General features: G+C 43.7%; 1 protein-coding gene across 8 annotated transcripts in view; it reads right to left on the reverse strand.

The window, feature by feature from the left end:
- Window positions 1–539: 539 nt before the first annotated feature.
- SYTL2 (synaptotagmin like 2) overlaps window positions 540–12,993 on the reverse strand; it is a 63,026-nt gene continuing 50,572 nt past the window's right edge. For 4 of the 8 annotated variants that reach the window (XM_063325779.1, XM_063325787.1, XM_063325805.1 and 1 more), the window contains 9 exons: window positions 9,588–9,682; window positions 8,310–8,429; window positions 7,196–7,365; window positions 6,478–6,580; window positions 5,935–6,105; window positions 4,743–4,821; window positions 3,711–3,810; window positions 2,762–2,967; window positions 540–1,729 (listed from right to left, as the gene is read on the reverse strand). In XM_063325779.1, coding sequence (XP_063181849.1) covers window positions 1,584–1,729; window positions 2,762–2,967; window positions 3,711–3,810; window positions 4,743–4,821; window positions 5,935–6,105; window positions 6,478–6,580; window positions 7,196–7,365; window positions 8,310–8,429; window positions 9,588–9,682 — 1,190 coding nt within the window. In that variant the 3' untranslated portion in view covers window positions 540–1,583. The other 4 variants (XM_063325796.1, XM_063325817.1, XM_063325836.1 and 1 more) reach the window with 3 other exon arrangements.

A 12,993-nucleotide genomic window follows, 5' to 3' on the forward strand; every position in this document is an offset into this window, starting at 1 on the left:
GGATGGTTCGAGAGGAGCGAGACAGATGTTCTGCTTGGCCAAAAGACAAGGAGGTGGACGCTGTCCCAAACCACCCATTTGATTTTGATGCCAGTCGCGTTTAGCTGTCAGAATTTTGTGCAGTGTGGAGCACAGCGGATTGCCAGACACACACACGACAGTATTGTGGTGGGACCAGGCAGCAAGGTGCAAACTGCCCTTCAGAACAATGTAACTGTACTGAAGCGGTACATCATTCTCAAACAGCCACCTCTGAGAGGCTGGTGATTCCGGACTATATAATAAATACCGAGTAGCATTTAAACGTCTATCATTGAATTAAGCAACTGAGTTGGAGCTGCGAAGAGCCCCCTTCTCCTCTAACTGAGGTGCAAGATTTCACCACCTTCTAGACTTACACAGTTGGAACAAATAAACGTGCATTTATTGTTAGAAATGTTTTCTGCCCGCATTTTGTTATATTGCATGCTGAATTGCTAACATAAACCTTTGTCTTTTAATAAACACTGAATTCCTATTTAGCTTTAATAGGCTGCTTTTATTAAAAAAAAAAGTAACACATTTTTTATTTTATGCATTTATCTTTCTTTAGTAGCATGCATTTCTACAGGTTACACGTCCCAGTCCGATCTCCTGCGCTGCGAAGCTGCCTAACACAGACCGCCATCACCCCCGCGGACTCCTGACGGTGGCGTTGAAGCACAGATAAATTACTTTTCGCAAAAAACCAAGCTAATAGATACAGGTACAGAGCACTACACTTTACAGAATAAATACCCAACATCCTTGTCATCACTAACATTGGCAGGTTTAAATTCTTTTAGAGTAGCATTTGAATAAAAAAAGTTTAACCCTTATGCCTTCAGCATTTAAGGGTAAGGTTTGTATACCAGCAAGACAATTAACACACACATAAGCAAACTTTTCTAACTCTGATTTCTGATAGTATATTGGAATTAAAAGTTGTCTGCGCCCGGCAGAGCGGGACACGGATGGTACCACTTCACGGAAGGCTTCTTTCCTTAGGAAGCGACTTCCGTACCCTAGAAACGTACAGCTACAGATACAGGAACTTTGAAAAACCAAAATTCTTCCTGCTCGCGTTCCTCACTGGAGAGACCTGCCATGCCTAATGAGGTGCAGACACATGCTAACGAGCGTGAACAGAAGGCACCCTGTTGCTGTCTTATTCATAATGCTTCAGGAGCAGTCCTAGGTGTGTACAGAAAGAGTTCACTCGCTCTTACTTTTTTTGCGGGTAGTTTAGATTATGTAAGGGATCAGCACTGCTTCAGTCAGGCAGCACAGGCATCTCGCTGCCTCGACCACCGACTTCTGTAAGTGCCTTCTTTCTTGAAGTCATTTTCAGTGGATTAAAAAAAATAAAAGAATCCCTTAAATTTACAGAATAATCTGCAGGCAGAAGTTTAATTTGAAACACGAAGTGGCATTTGACAGCACAAAACCAGAACAGCAGCGGAGCCTGTCAAAAGAGCGACTGTGTTCCTCCTCCGGGTTTCACCCCCACTCCTTTGATTTCATTCCCGAGGTTTCTTTTTGACACTCGCAATTAAAAAGCCACCTTATTTTGTCAATTTTGCAACCATTAGCATCCGGAGAGGTAGTGTATCTTCTACCCATGTGTTCGGCGAGTTTATCATCTTCTCCCAAAGGCCAGTTTCGTCTGCAGTGGAATCCATCCAGTCTACTGTAGTTCCGTAGCTTTTGCCTAGAAAAATGTCAGGTTTAAGTGAAACATTATTTAATATGCTGCGGGTTGAGAGCAGACAATCAAATTTGCCTGTCTTCTAAACCACTTTCACCTCCTCAGGTAGCTGACCCAGTACTTTGAAGATCCAGTTCTGCATTTTTACACTTGAACAATTCCATCAAATGTAACTAATGACAGTTTCACATGGAGACTTTGTTGGTTTTCTCCAGGCTTTTTTTTTTTTTCTTTTTAGTCTTTTTTTCACAAGCCCCAGGAGAAAGATGTATGGGCGATTAACATCCAGGAGGGTTTAAGAATAAAACAGGAGACTGATTTTGTACTGAAGTACAACCGTGGGTACTCTAAAATTCAAATTGAGATTTACTATCCTAACTTGTATTTTAGGTTGTTCTGGCGAATCATGCAAGAAGTCAATATGGGAAAAGTCATTTTCTTCTTGCATTTGCTTGAAAAGGCTCCAAACATCCTCCCCCCAGACCAGAGAGGGCAATGAAAGGGCCAAATATAACGATAGGGAAAACACACAATTCCTCTATCTGCACATCTTACATTGCCCTTATGCTAAAACCTTCTTTGCATTTCTAAGTTTTCCTATCCAACACCTTCAAATCTTATCACGCATTCCTGATCTATCCTTTTATCTCCACCCAATACTATCTTTTTTTTTTTTTCTACACATACCCAGTTTTTGCATGTGTTTGTAAGACGTTATCAAGATTTTGGGTGCAGGAATAGCATATTCTTGTACTTCAAACAGTACCAGATACAATGTATGAGCAGAGAATGGTTTATTTCTAATATTTCTCCTTGCCCGTCAGTCATCCTGACCCCCATAACACTACTATTATTTACAATTTCAGGATCTGTACTGAAGAATAAGTAAGTTACTGAACGGAACTCTTCAGTAAATAAATAACTGAAAGGCTGTTCAGTGATCTTTGCAAAAAGAGAACAAACGGAAAGGAAGAGGTGAAAAAAAAGGAGAGACTATTTCCTAAGTTAAAGACTAACGTGCTAATTGTCCGGTACCTGTTCCAAGACCTATCCTGAGACCTCCCAGGAAGTGGTTGGCCAGTTTGTTGTGATCCCAGACCGTGAGTTCCACGCAGGCTTCTTTCAAATCTTCTGGTCTAAAGCCATCGTAGACCATGGTGTGGTTGAATACTGGGTTTGTCGTTTTTGCCACTGTTCTTGTTTTCTGGCGACTTTTTCTGCTAGTGTCTGGAAGAATGGTACTTCAGAAAGAAAAAGCACGGTCAGTTTGCACTTCCACAGCATAGTCTGCGTTGAACATACCCAACAGACAACAACTACTGATGAACACCGTCCTTTGCGTGTCAGAATGTGACCGGAGATGCGTTAGCATCACGGAGATGAAGTCAAAGGTCACATTCTCAGTCCCTTCCAAGAAATTCTGGCAGTGTGTGTCCACCCCTGTGCTCCAGAGGACGGGAGGGAAGGGGAAGTCAGGTGGGGAAGAGGCACAAGTGAGTTTATTTGCTGCATTATCACCAGTGACGCCAAAACCTTTTTGTTGCTGCCAGAGGTTTCCCAACCGTCTTGTTATTCTTGTCTCTTTACATTTTCAGTCTGTACATGGAAAGGAAGGAGGAAGATATACAACTATGTTTCTCACTTCGGTCGCCTCCCACGATTTGCTAAGCTCAACCATACTCTTGCACAAACACGCTTTGTTCAAATGCAAATAAAAGGAGGCACAATTTTTGACTAGCCCTTGCACTAAGTAACTGAGCAGGGAAAATGAAAGAGCAGGGATTACGCAGGAAGTTCTCCCAGAATGTTCTACTTGATGGTATATACCTAGCACCTTGAAGCTCTAAGCCCTGCAGGACAATTTGCATTACAATAAAGGAGAGTCGGAAAGCAATGAGGTCTTTTTTAATTTGAATGTAGAAAACTGAAGATAAGATTAGAAAGCACACTAGGGCCCCGGGTTTGATGACTTCACAGTTCTTACCACTTAATGAAAGAGTTGAGCCTGTTGCCTCTCAGAAGAGGAAGGTCATGACATTCCTTCACCCAGATGTGGACCTCACCCGTAGACAGGGTCTTCTTTCCTGGAAGAATAAAAGAAAAAAAAAATCTGATTAAGCCTTGTGGATCCCTTTTAAAGGTCATTTCTATGATGCAGCAGTTCCTGCCCAGTTGGAGCTGTCATATTCAGCCTAGGCTCTCATCCTCTCACATCTTAATCCAACACTCCTCTCTGTATCCTCAAAGCTGCAATCTTCACCCCATCAAAGTACTGCAAGATCACATCACGTCTTGATTTCTACAGTGACTTTTCTTCTGTTACACAACTAAACAAATCCACGCTTCTGGTCTTCTCTTTCCAAGCCTCCTAGATAAAGAGATCGGCTTGACTTCAGTCAATGTGATGTTGGCATTTATTGACACTTGTACTTTCAAACAAGCTCCTTTATGCTCTTAATATATTTGACTCTTCTTGACTGACTGGCTGGATTAAAGACCTGACCTGGCTTCGCTGTCACATCAGCCACTTATCAGTTGCCAGACAAGATTAAACCAAACAGCTCATACTGCTGCCAATTCCTGCATTCTAAATACTTATTGCTATTTTCGACTTCTAAGATTGCTTGAATTTAGTGTATTGTCATTGTTTATTTAGCAAATCACAGCACCTGCCCGGTGATTTATAATCTCTGAAATTATTAGTGAGAAAACACAATTTTGTTACCCATACAGAGTGCATTACAAATCTTAGATTGTAACAATGAGGTCATTTCTTCTGTAGTAACAATAAACACAACGAAAGATCCTAAAGTGATCTTTGGATCATAACCCGAATTCACAACCAGGGTGACTTAATCCTCTAGGAAAATGAAAAAAAAAAAAATCTACTTTTATGTTAAAAAAAGATGTCTGAATTGGCTAAAAAAAAATATTAAACAGCTTTTTCTTTTAACAAACAAACAAAAAACTCCCAAAAAAACTCCCTGAGAAACCCAAGCAAAGCAGCAACGCGTACCTCCAACAGGGTGCGGGACATACCGGAGGGCTAGTTTCATCTCCCCTCTGTTTTGTAGTTCAAGAGCCACTGTTGAAGTCTGAAATTGAAGAAGAGAAAACACCCCACAAATCCCAAATCTTGCAGTTCACACACCATTTCCCATGCGAAGTTTTCCACTGGAACAAGCCTGACTTCTGCATAAGGCAAGTTTGGGTTTTTTTCTTGTTCCCTTATCCGTTAGTATTCCTTCAGTTTACAGGACATGAGAGATTTTAGAGCAAGTTTAGCCATTTGACAGCACCTCAGATATGTAGCTCTTCCACTACAGTGGAAAACAAGAGCCAGGAGAGGCCAAAAGGCTTTGAGGGTGCATCTTTTCCACCGTTGTGCACTTACTTAAAACTAGAACGTATGTACTTTCCATCAGGAAACTTACTCTTTGTGCAGCAGAGAGCGGGCTTTAATAAACTCATTTCTGTAGGATTGTTTTGATCTAAAAATCAGCCTCAACAAGAGTTATTGTACAAGACTATGTCACTTCATAGAGAGTTATGGACCGTCTGTAGGTGGAACACGGCCCTCGTTTGGTTACGTTTATCTACCCAGAGCAGTTTTAAAATCGGTCGAATTAAACCAGTGCTAGAGACTACCATGACATTGCTGATTCGTTCTGCAAATTACAAAACTTTGGATTGAGCTAGTTTTGGAATGAACTAATGAAGTAAATTCAAGGGGAAAAAAAAAAAAAAGGGAGAGAAAAACAAGGAAAGAAACCAGAACCTCTGTCAGCGTCTTAACTAAACGTCTAGATTTTGGCTGAAACCCATTAACAAACAGGAGGCAGACAGACATGGAAGTCATCATTACGTCTGATATTAACGTGTTGCTGCACCTGCCCCATATTCTCCGGAGGTACACTTCGTATTCTGGGAAAAAGTGCCTTCACATATCTGTTGCAGCAACATGATGTAAGGGAAACATACCTTGAAATTCCTATTCCTTAGACTATGAGAAAGTTTCTCCTACTCTAATAGCCAGCTACTTACTAGACTAATAGAAACCTCACAACTGTATGTTCCATTTCCCAGTCAAGACGTATTTATGGTTATAACTAACACAAAACCCACAGAACACACAAGACCAGGCCTAAATAAGGACTTGGGTTTGCACTCACACAGTGGAAAATCCAAGAGAGCTAACCCACCCTTACCCTTGGCTTGAGTGGAAGCCAGTTGATCTGCTTGTTGGATTTATCATTCCAGTCCCAGGTTCCTAAATCCAGCTCCACTTCACCAAGGAAGCTGTTCCTCCCAAAGGTATCGTTGTGCCAGACAGAGATATTAAGGCTTTGGTTCTTTAGGAGACTCTTCTCAATTTTATACTGTTAGGAGGAAGAAAGGAGGAAAAAAAACGTTCAAACCAGTTGGATTTTCATCAATGCTGTGTCTGAAAGTGAGGAGGTTCGAGAAAAACCTGCCTTCACGTTTTACTTTATATTTCAAGCATCTTAAGCTTCTCTTTAGCTTGTGTTTGTTTGCAGGAAGTACACAACAATCAGCGTCCCCACTGCTGTATCCAGAGTACGCTGCAGAGTTAACCTATCAATGGAAGGACGTAGGTACTTCTACAGATCAATCCGTCTCATGCCAACAAAGACGTCTCTCTCAAGACCTCAAGGACTTGTGCTTAAAAGTTAAAGTTCCTCATACTTCATGTATACAGTATTTCGCGTCTAGTAATAGTTGATAAATACCCGCAGGATTTCATTATAGACTGGATTAAAAGTTTTCTTCTTCACAGAGGTCTTCCGCTTGCCCAGCTTGTATTTTTCTGGAAGCAGGTAGGTCTTTACATACCTAAAATTTGGACAGGCTGGTTAGAAGAGCAAAAAAACCCCACCATTTCCATCTTCCCCTTCCAAAATTCACAAGTATTTGCTTATAAAGTAACAGAAATCCACTTAACTAGCCATTATGTTGTTCAGCTTGTTAAATTTAAGAAATGGAAGGGCAGGGATGAAGTATAACAATAGTTTCCAAAGTGGGACATTAACTTCCTTCTACCAGGGGAGAGTCTGTTGAAGTGTCTCCTCAACGCATACAAATACAGAATATTTAACTATAGTCTGCCTAGATATCATATTTATAGGCTCTAATCCTATTGAAAACTTAGGAAAGAAGGCTTTGCCACCTGGAAAGTTGGATTTGAAAAGAGAATTTCTTATTCTTAAAAGTTTGAGCTTCCCATGCTAACATATGCACCAATTTACAGTGGCAATTCTATATTCAGTTCGGAGTGGAAAACCACGTAAAGCACGTTAGAGCCTCTTCAGCTATTTATTGGGTTGTTTACTCCAACAGGTTATAGAGATCGGGGAAAAAAAACCCCAAAAAACCCCACCCCCATCAGTTTTCATTTTCCCGTTAAAAGCAAGACTTCCCTTAGGAAATCAATATGTTCTCTGTACTTACGGGTCCGAACGCTGTCGCTTAACGTCTGCCACTGCCAAGTCTTTACACTGGCAAATAAAAATGTGGAGCTCGTTCAGCTGTTCTACGTAATCAATAGCAAACTGAATGTTGCCCTTCACGTCCACGTTGCCAAAGTCTGCACTATAGATGCTCATTAGGCTGCCGCTCACCTGCGTCATACAAGAGGAGAAAAAATTGACAGGCATCGGCATTTCACCGGATACTTCGAGATTAGGGTAGGAGTTAGGCTCGGAATTCAGAGAGTAAAGACATCAACTGCGTCCCTTTAGCTGCAATAACGTAACGGACACTATTATACAAGCTTCTCAGCAAGCAGGGTAACAAAAGGAAGCAAAGGTGTTAGGTCAAGTTTCCTACAAAGAATTTGGCTGTGTTTGTTGCACTGAGGTAGAAGAAATAAAGTGACAGGATGCTGTAGGGCTGGAGATTGCCTGCGATCACATCCTTGAAATATTACTTGCATATCTCTTCAGCTGATCTTCCTTGCAGAAAGCAGAGACTACGAGTTTAGGACAACAGGCCTTTTGAAAATATCAAGGAAAAGATTAGCGATGAAGTCTATATGACTGAATTATGTACCTAAATAAACCACTGAAAATTAAACGCTACATATGTAGAAAGAGAAGGATGTACAACCTTTTTTAAATCTCAATATCCTTCCCCAAAATTCTACTTTCCCCCATAAAGTCCCCATAAACTACCAGCCTTCGGTTAGCTAGTTCACTGACTTACCGACGCACCCCACGTACCAACACTGTCTCTTTCTTTCACTTATTTCTACCCCACGCCTCCTTCTCCTATAGAACTCGATCCCTTCTAGGGTAAAAGCCACCCCTTTGTTCAGCGTGTACAGAGTAGGCTGCACAACGGAGTCCTGACCAGGCTCCAATGTATTACTAGAAAAGAAGAAAAGTAAAACCGCTTTATATTTTTTTTAGGCAATTCCATGCAAGGGTTCACATAACAGAGAGGGAAGGAAGGAGGCAGAGATGCCAAGGGAAGAAAGATAAAAGGAATACAAAGGGAGCCGAAACAACGCCAAAGAGATTAGCAAAAGCAAAGTGCCATTAACACAAGGCTTTGGTTTACATACAGAGGATAAGGAGGCCATGCCAGAAGAGCCGCTAAGATTGGTTAGAGAGCTGGGACTCTTCTTGATTCTGCCAAGGGAATAACTGCTTTCTGATGCTGTGTCTGTCTCTCTGTCATCACTCTACGAAAACATCACAGAAAGAAAGTCTGCGTAGGTTCTTTATAGTCACAAGGAACATTAAAAAACAACAAACAGAGTTTTAACGCAGATTGGGACTCAGTGAAAACCTGAATTTAAATCCCCTCGTAGTGCAACACGAGTAATTAATATTTCTTAAGTTAGCTCATGCACTTAAAAAAAAAAAAAGAGTTGAAAGGGAATTTTTACGATGGAAAGCCTACACTGAAAATTTTTTAAAGCAGTAATGCAACCAGATTTTTTGTGTGGTTTTAAATCTCAAATAGCCATGAAAAAGTACAAAGTTAACTTGATTAGGACAATTAAACAACTTCTCTACCTCACTCCCTCACGCAGAAACTTACACAAGCGGCAATAACGCTCGGGTCTTTTCCCAGTCCCTTTCTGTTATGTAGCAAATACCGGCAATTCTGTAGCCCCTGTCTTTAAGGCGGCTGGAAGGTACGAGGCACAGCAGAACAGCACTGGATGCAGCCAACGGCTCTTGCAAAAAGCCCTTCTTGCAAGAGCACAAGCAGGGCCCTGCGTTTGCATCAGGGAACTGCAGCTTTGCTGTACGTGGCCGTTCTCAGGTTATGCGCTGACATCCCCGTCGTGTCTCCGTGCTGTCTCTGTCCTAAAGAATCGATGCTTCACTTCCCGTGCGTGCTTTGGCATCTCCCTACGCCAGCTCTTACAGAAAGCATCATCTCCCTGTCGTATCCCACCTGCGAAAAAGCTACAGGGCTCCCTCTTCCTTTTCATTCAAAACCCACGCAAGTACGCTTTTTAATTGGCTGGAGCTAAAAATTAACTTAATTGTGCTGAAGATAAAAAAAGATCTTTTAGCTTAAGGATAGAGCGCACCTTTGGGAATAACAGCAAGCACTTGCTGTGCTTCAATCTCCTAGGTAGAACACGCTCTGTATGTTTAGCCGTACAATAAAAATAAACCTCTAATTACGAGACTAAAGCTTCTGCAAGGTTAATCAGCCACAGGTTGGTTGGGATCATCTCCTGATCGTTACACCACAAGCTCAACTCCATGCCATGGTCCAACAGCAGACTGACTTGGCAGACCCTGGAAAGCACTACTTGGCAAATGCGTAACACCACAGTAATCGCAAAGTTTAGTTACAATATTTAAGAGACGGAACTTGCCTCTTCCTGTAGGAATGATGGTACCGACTTGCTCAGTCCTTTGAGTTTTTCAGGATTGGAAAACGGCCTACCGGGCTGTGAAGGCACTGCAGAAACTGAAGAGCAGCAATGCAAAAGGTTTCAAAAATAAGTCTGTACATCAACATTCCATTCAGGACAACGGTTAGAAACAAACTTCAGGTGAAATACATGCACATGCACAACCGCTTTACAACTTGGATGCAAGATTCCCCCACCCACAGGACTCGGAGAAGCCACCCTTAGGAAGGATAATCTACTCCGCCATCTCCTATAACACTGGCCAAAGGACTTTGTCTGGCAGGAGCAGAAGTGTTTACGTTGCCTGACATGATGCATAAGCCTGGGTGCTGCAAGCACGTTCTCATCAAATGTGATGAAGAAAACACTTTCACTTTACCGTCTCGATTTTATTCCTAGGACAAGGATAAGTGGACTCATGCACTAACCGTACCGTCGCTGACACGAGTCTCATCATAAGGTTCCCGGTACGGAGTTAGTGTACAAGCCAAATTCGGTTCTTTTATTTATCCAGTCTAAATCATTGCAGTAGGAACATGCCTGTAAATCAAGCAATTTGTAGACCCGAACAAGGCAGTTTCAAGTATTCCTAGTTAATTATAAGATGCAGATCTCATTAATGATGCACTTTATTGCAGCTCATCTCTTCAACTTTTATATACTTCCACTGAAGTTCACTTCTACGCTCTTTCACCGTACCCAGTTTAATCGCACAAGCCAGCCCTGCAAAAATCCGCTTTGCAGTAAGGCCACGATTCTCCGAATTTTCCATGCTCTAACCCCACCTCTATCTAATAATCATAGAATCATAGAATCATAGAATCATAGAATCATAGAATCATAGAATCATAGAATCATAGAATCATAGAATCATAGAATCATAGAATCATAGAATCATAGGGTTGGAAGGGACCTCTGGAGATCATCTAGTCCAACCCCCCTGCCAGAGCAGGGTCACCTAGAGCAGGTTACACAGGAACACGTCCAGGTGGGTTTTGAATGTCTCCAGAGATGGAGACTCCACCACCTCTCTGGGCAGCCTGTTCCAGTGCTCTGCCACCCTCAGGGTAAAGAAGTTCCTCCTCATGTTTAGGTGGAACTTCCTATGTTCCAGTTTGTGCCCATTGCCTCTTGTCCTGTCCCCGGGCACCACTGAAAAGAGCCTCGCCCCATCGTCCTGACACCCACCCTTTAAGTATTTATAAGCGTTGATAAGGTCACCCCTCAGACGTCTTTTTTCCAGACTGAAGAGACCCAAATCCCTCAGCCTTTCCTCATAAGAGAGGTGTTCCAGTCCCCTAATCATCCTCGTAGCCCTCCGCTGCACCCTTTCCAGCAGTTCCCTGTCCCTCTTGAACCGGGGAGCCCAGAATTGGACACAGTACTCCAGGTGCGGTCTCACCAAGGCAGAGTAGAGGGGGAGGATGACCTCCCTTGACCTGCTGGCCACGCTCCTCTTGATGCACCCCAGGATGCCATTGGCCTTCTTGGCCACAAGGGCACATTGCTGACTCATGGTCATCCTGTTGTCCACCAGGACTCCCAGGTCTCTTTCCACAGAGCTGCTCTCCAGCAGGTCAGCACCCAACCTGTACTGGTGCATGGGGTTGTTCCTCCCCAGGTGCAGCACCCTACACTTGCCCTTGTTGAACTTCATAAGGTTTCTCTCTGCCCAGATCTCCAACCTGTCCAGGTCTCTCTGTATGGCGGCACAGCCTTCCGGTGTGTCAGCCACCCCACCCAGCTTGGTGTCATCAGCAAACTTGCTGAGGGTGCACTCTATCCCCTCATCCAGGTCATTGATGAATATGTTGAACAGGACTGGACCCAGTACTGACCCCTGGGGAACACCACTCGTCACTGGTCTCCAACTAGACTCTGTGCCCCTAATCACAACCCTCTGAGCTCTATCTTTCAACCAGTTTTCTATCCACCCCACTGTCCATTCATCTAACCCACACTTCCTAAGCTTCCCTATGAGGATGCTGTGGGAGACCGTGTCAAACGCCTTGCTTAAGTCAAGGTAGACCACATCTACCGCCCTCCCCTCATCTATCCATCTAGTCATGCCATCGTAGAAGGCTATCAGGTTAGTCAGACATGATTTCCCCCTGGTGAATCCATGCTGAGTACTTCTGATAGCTTTCCTTTCCTCCACGCGCCTTGAGATGACACCCAGAACGAGCTGTTCCATCATCTTTCCAGGGATGGAGGTGAGGCTGACCGGCCTGTAGTTCCCCGGCTCCTCCTTCTTGCCTTTCTTGAAGACTGGAGTGACATTGGCTTTCCTCCAGTCCGCAGGCACCTCGCCTGTTCTCCAGGACTTTTCAAAGATGATGGAGAGCGGCCCAGCAATGACTTCCGCCAGCTCCCTCAGCACTCTCGGGTGCATCCCATCAGGGCCCATGGACTTGTGAATATCTAGATGATCTAATTGGTCCCTCACTCGCTCCTCCTCAACCCAAGGGAAGTCGTCTTCTTTCCCTGTTGCTTTATTCAATGCCTGGGACTCCTGAGGGCTGGGCCGAGCAGAAAAGACCGAAGCAAAGAAGGCATTCAGTAGCTCTGCCTTCTCCACATCCTCCGTCACCATGACTCCTGCCTCATTCAGCAGTGGGCCTACAACTTCCCTGGTCTTCCTTTTGCTTCCAATATACTTGTAGAAGCTCTTTTTGTTTTGCTTGATGTCCCTAGCCAGGTCTAATTCCAAGGCGGCCTTGGCTTTCCTTGTTTCATCCCTGCACGCTCTGGTGGCATTCTTGTAATCCTCCCAAGGGGTCAGTCCCTTCTTCCACTTATTATAAACTTCCTTCTTCCACTTGAGCTTTTTCTGAAGCTCCCTGCTCAACCATGCAGGTCTCCTGCGTCCCTTGGCCGATTTCTTTCTCTTAGGGATGCACCGATCCTGAGCTTGGAGGAAGTGGTCTTTGAATATCAACCAGCTTTCTTGAGCCCCTTTGCCTTCCAGAGCCCTAGCCCACGGGATCTCTCCAAGCAGTTTCTTAAAGAGGTCGAAGTTAGCCCTCCTGAAATCCAAGGTTGTAATTTTACTTCTTGTTGTTGTTTTGTGGATAGTACCCATGATCCTGAACTCAATCATTTCATGATCACTACAACCTAGGGTGCCCCCAACCTTAATGTCCTCCACCAATCCCTCTGTGTTTGTCAGTACCAGGTCCAGGAGTGCTCCTCTCCTTGTTGGCTCCTGTACCACCTGTGTCAAAAAGTTGTCATCAATGCACTGGAGGAGCCTCCTGGACTGTGCATGCCTGGCTGTGTGGTCTTCCCAGCAGATATCGGGGTGATTGAAGTCCCCCATGAGAACCAGGGCCTGCGCTTGCGAGGCTACCTTCAGTTGTCTGTAGAA

This window comes from Chroicocephalus ridibundus, chromosome 1 (genome assembly GCF_963924245.1).
Source record: "Chroicocephalus ridibundus chromosome 1, bChrRid1.1, whole genome shotgun sequence".
NCBI classification, from domain to species: domain Eukaryota; kingdom Metazoa; phylum Chordata; class Aves; order Charadriiformes; family Laridae; genus Chroicocephalus; species Chroicocephalus ridibundus.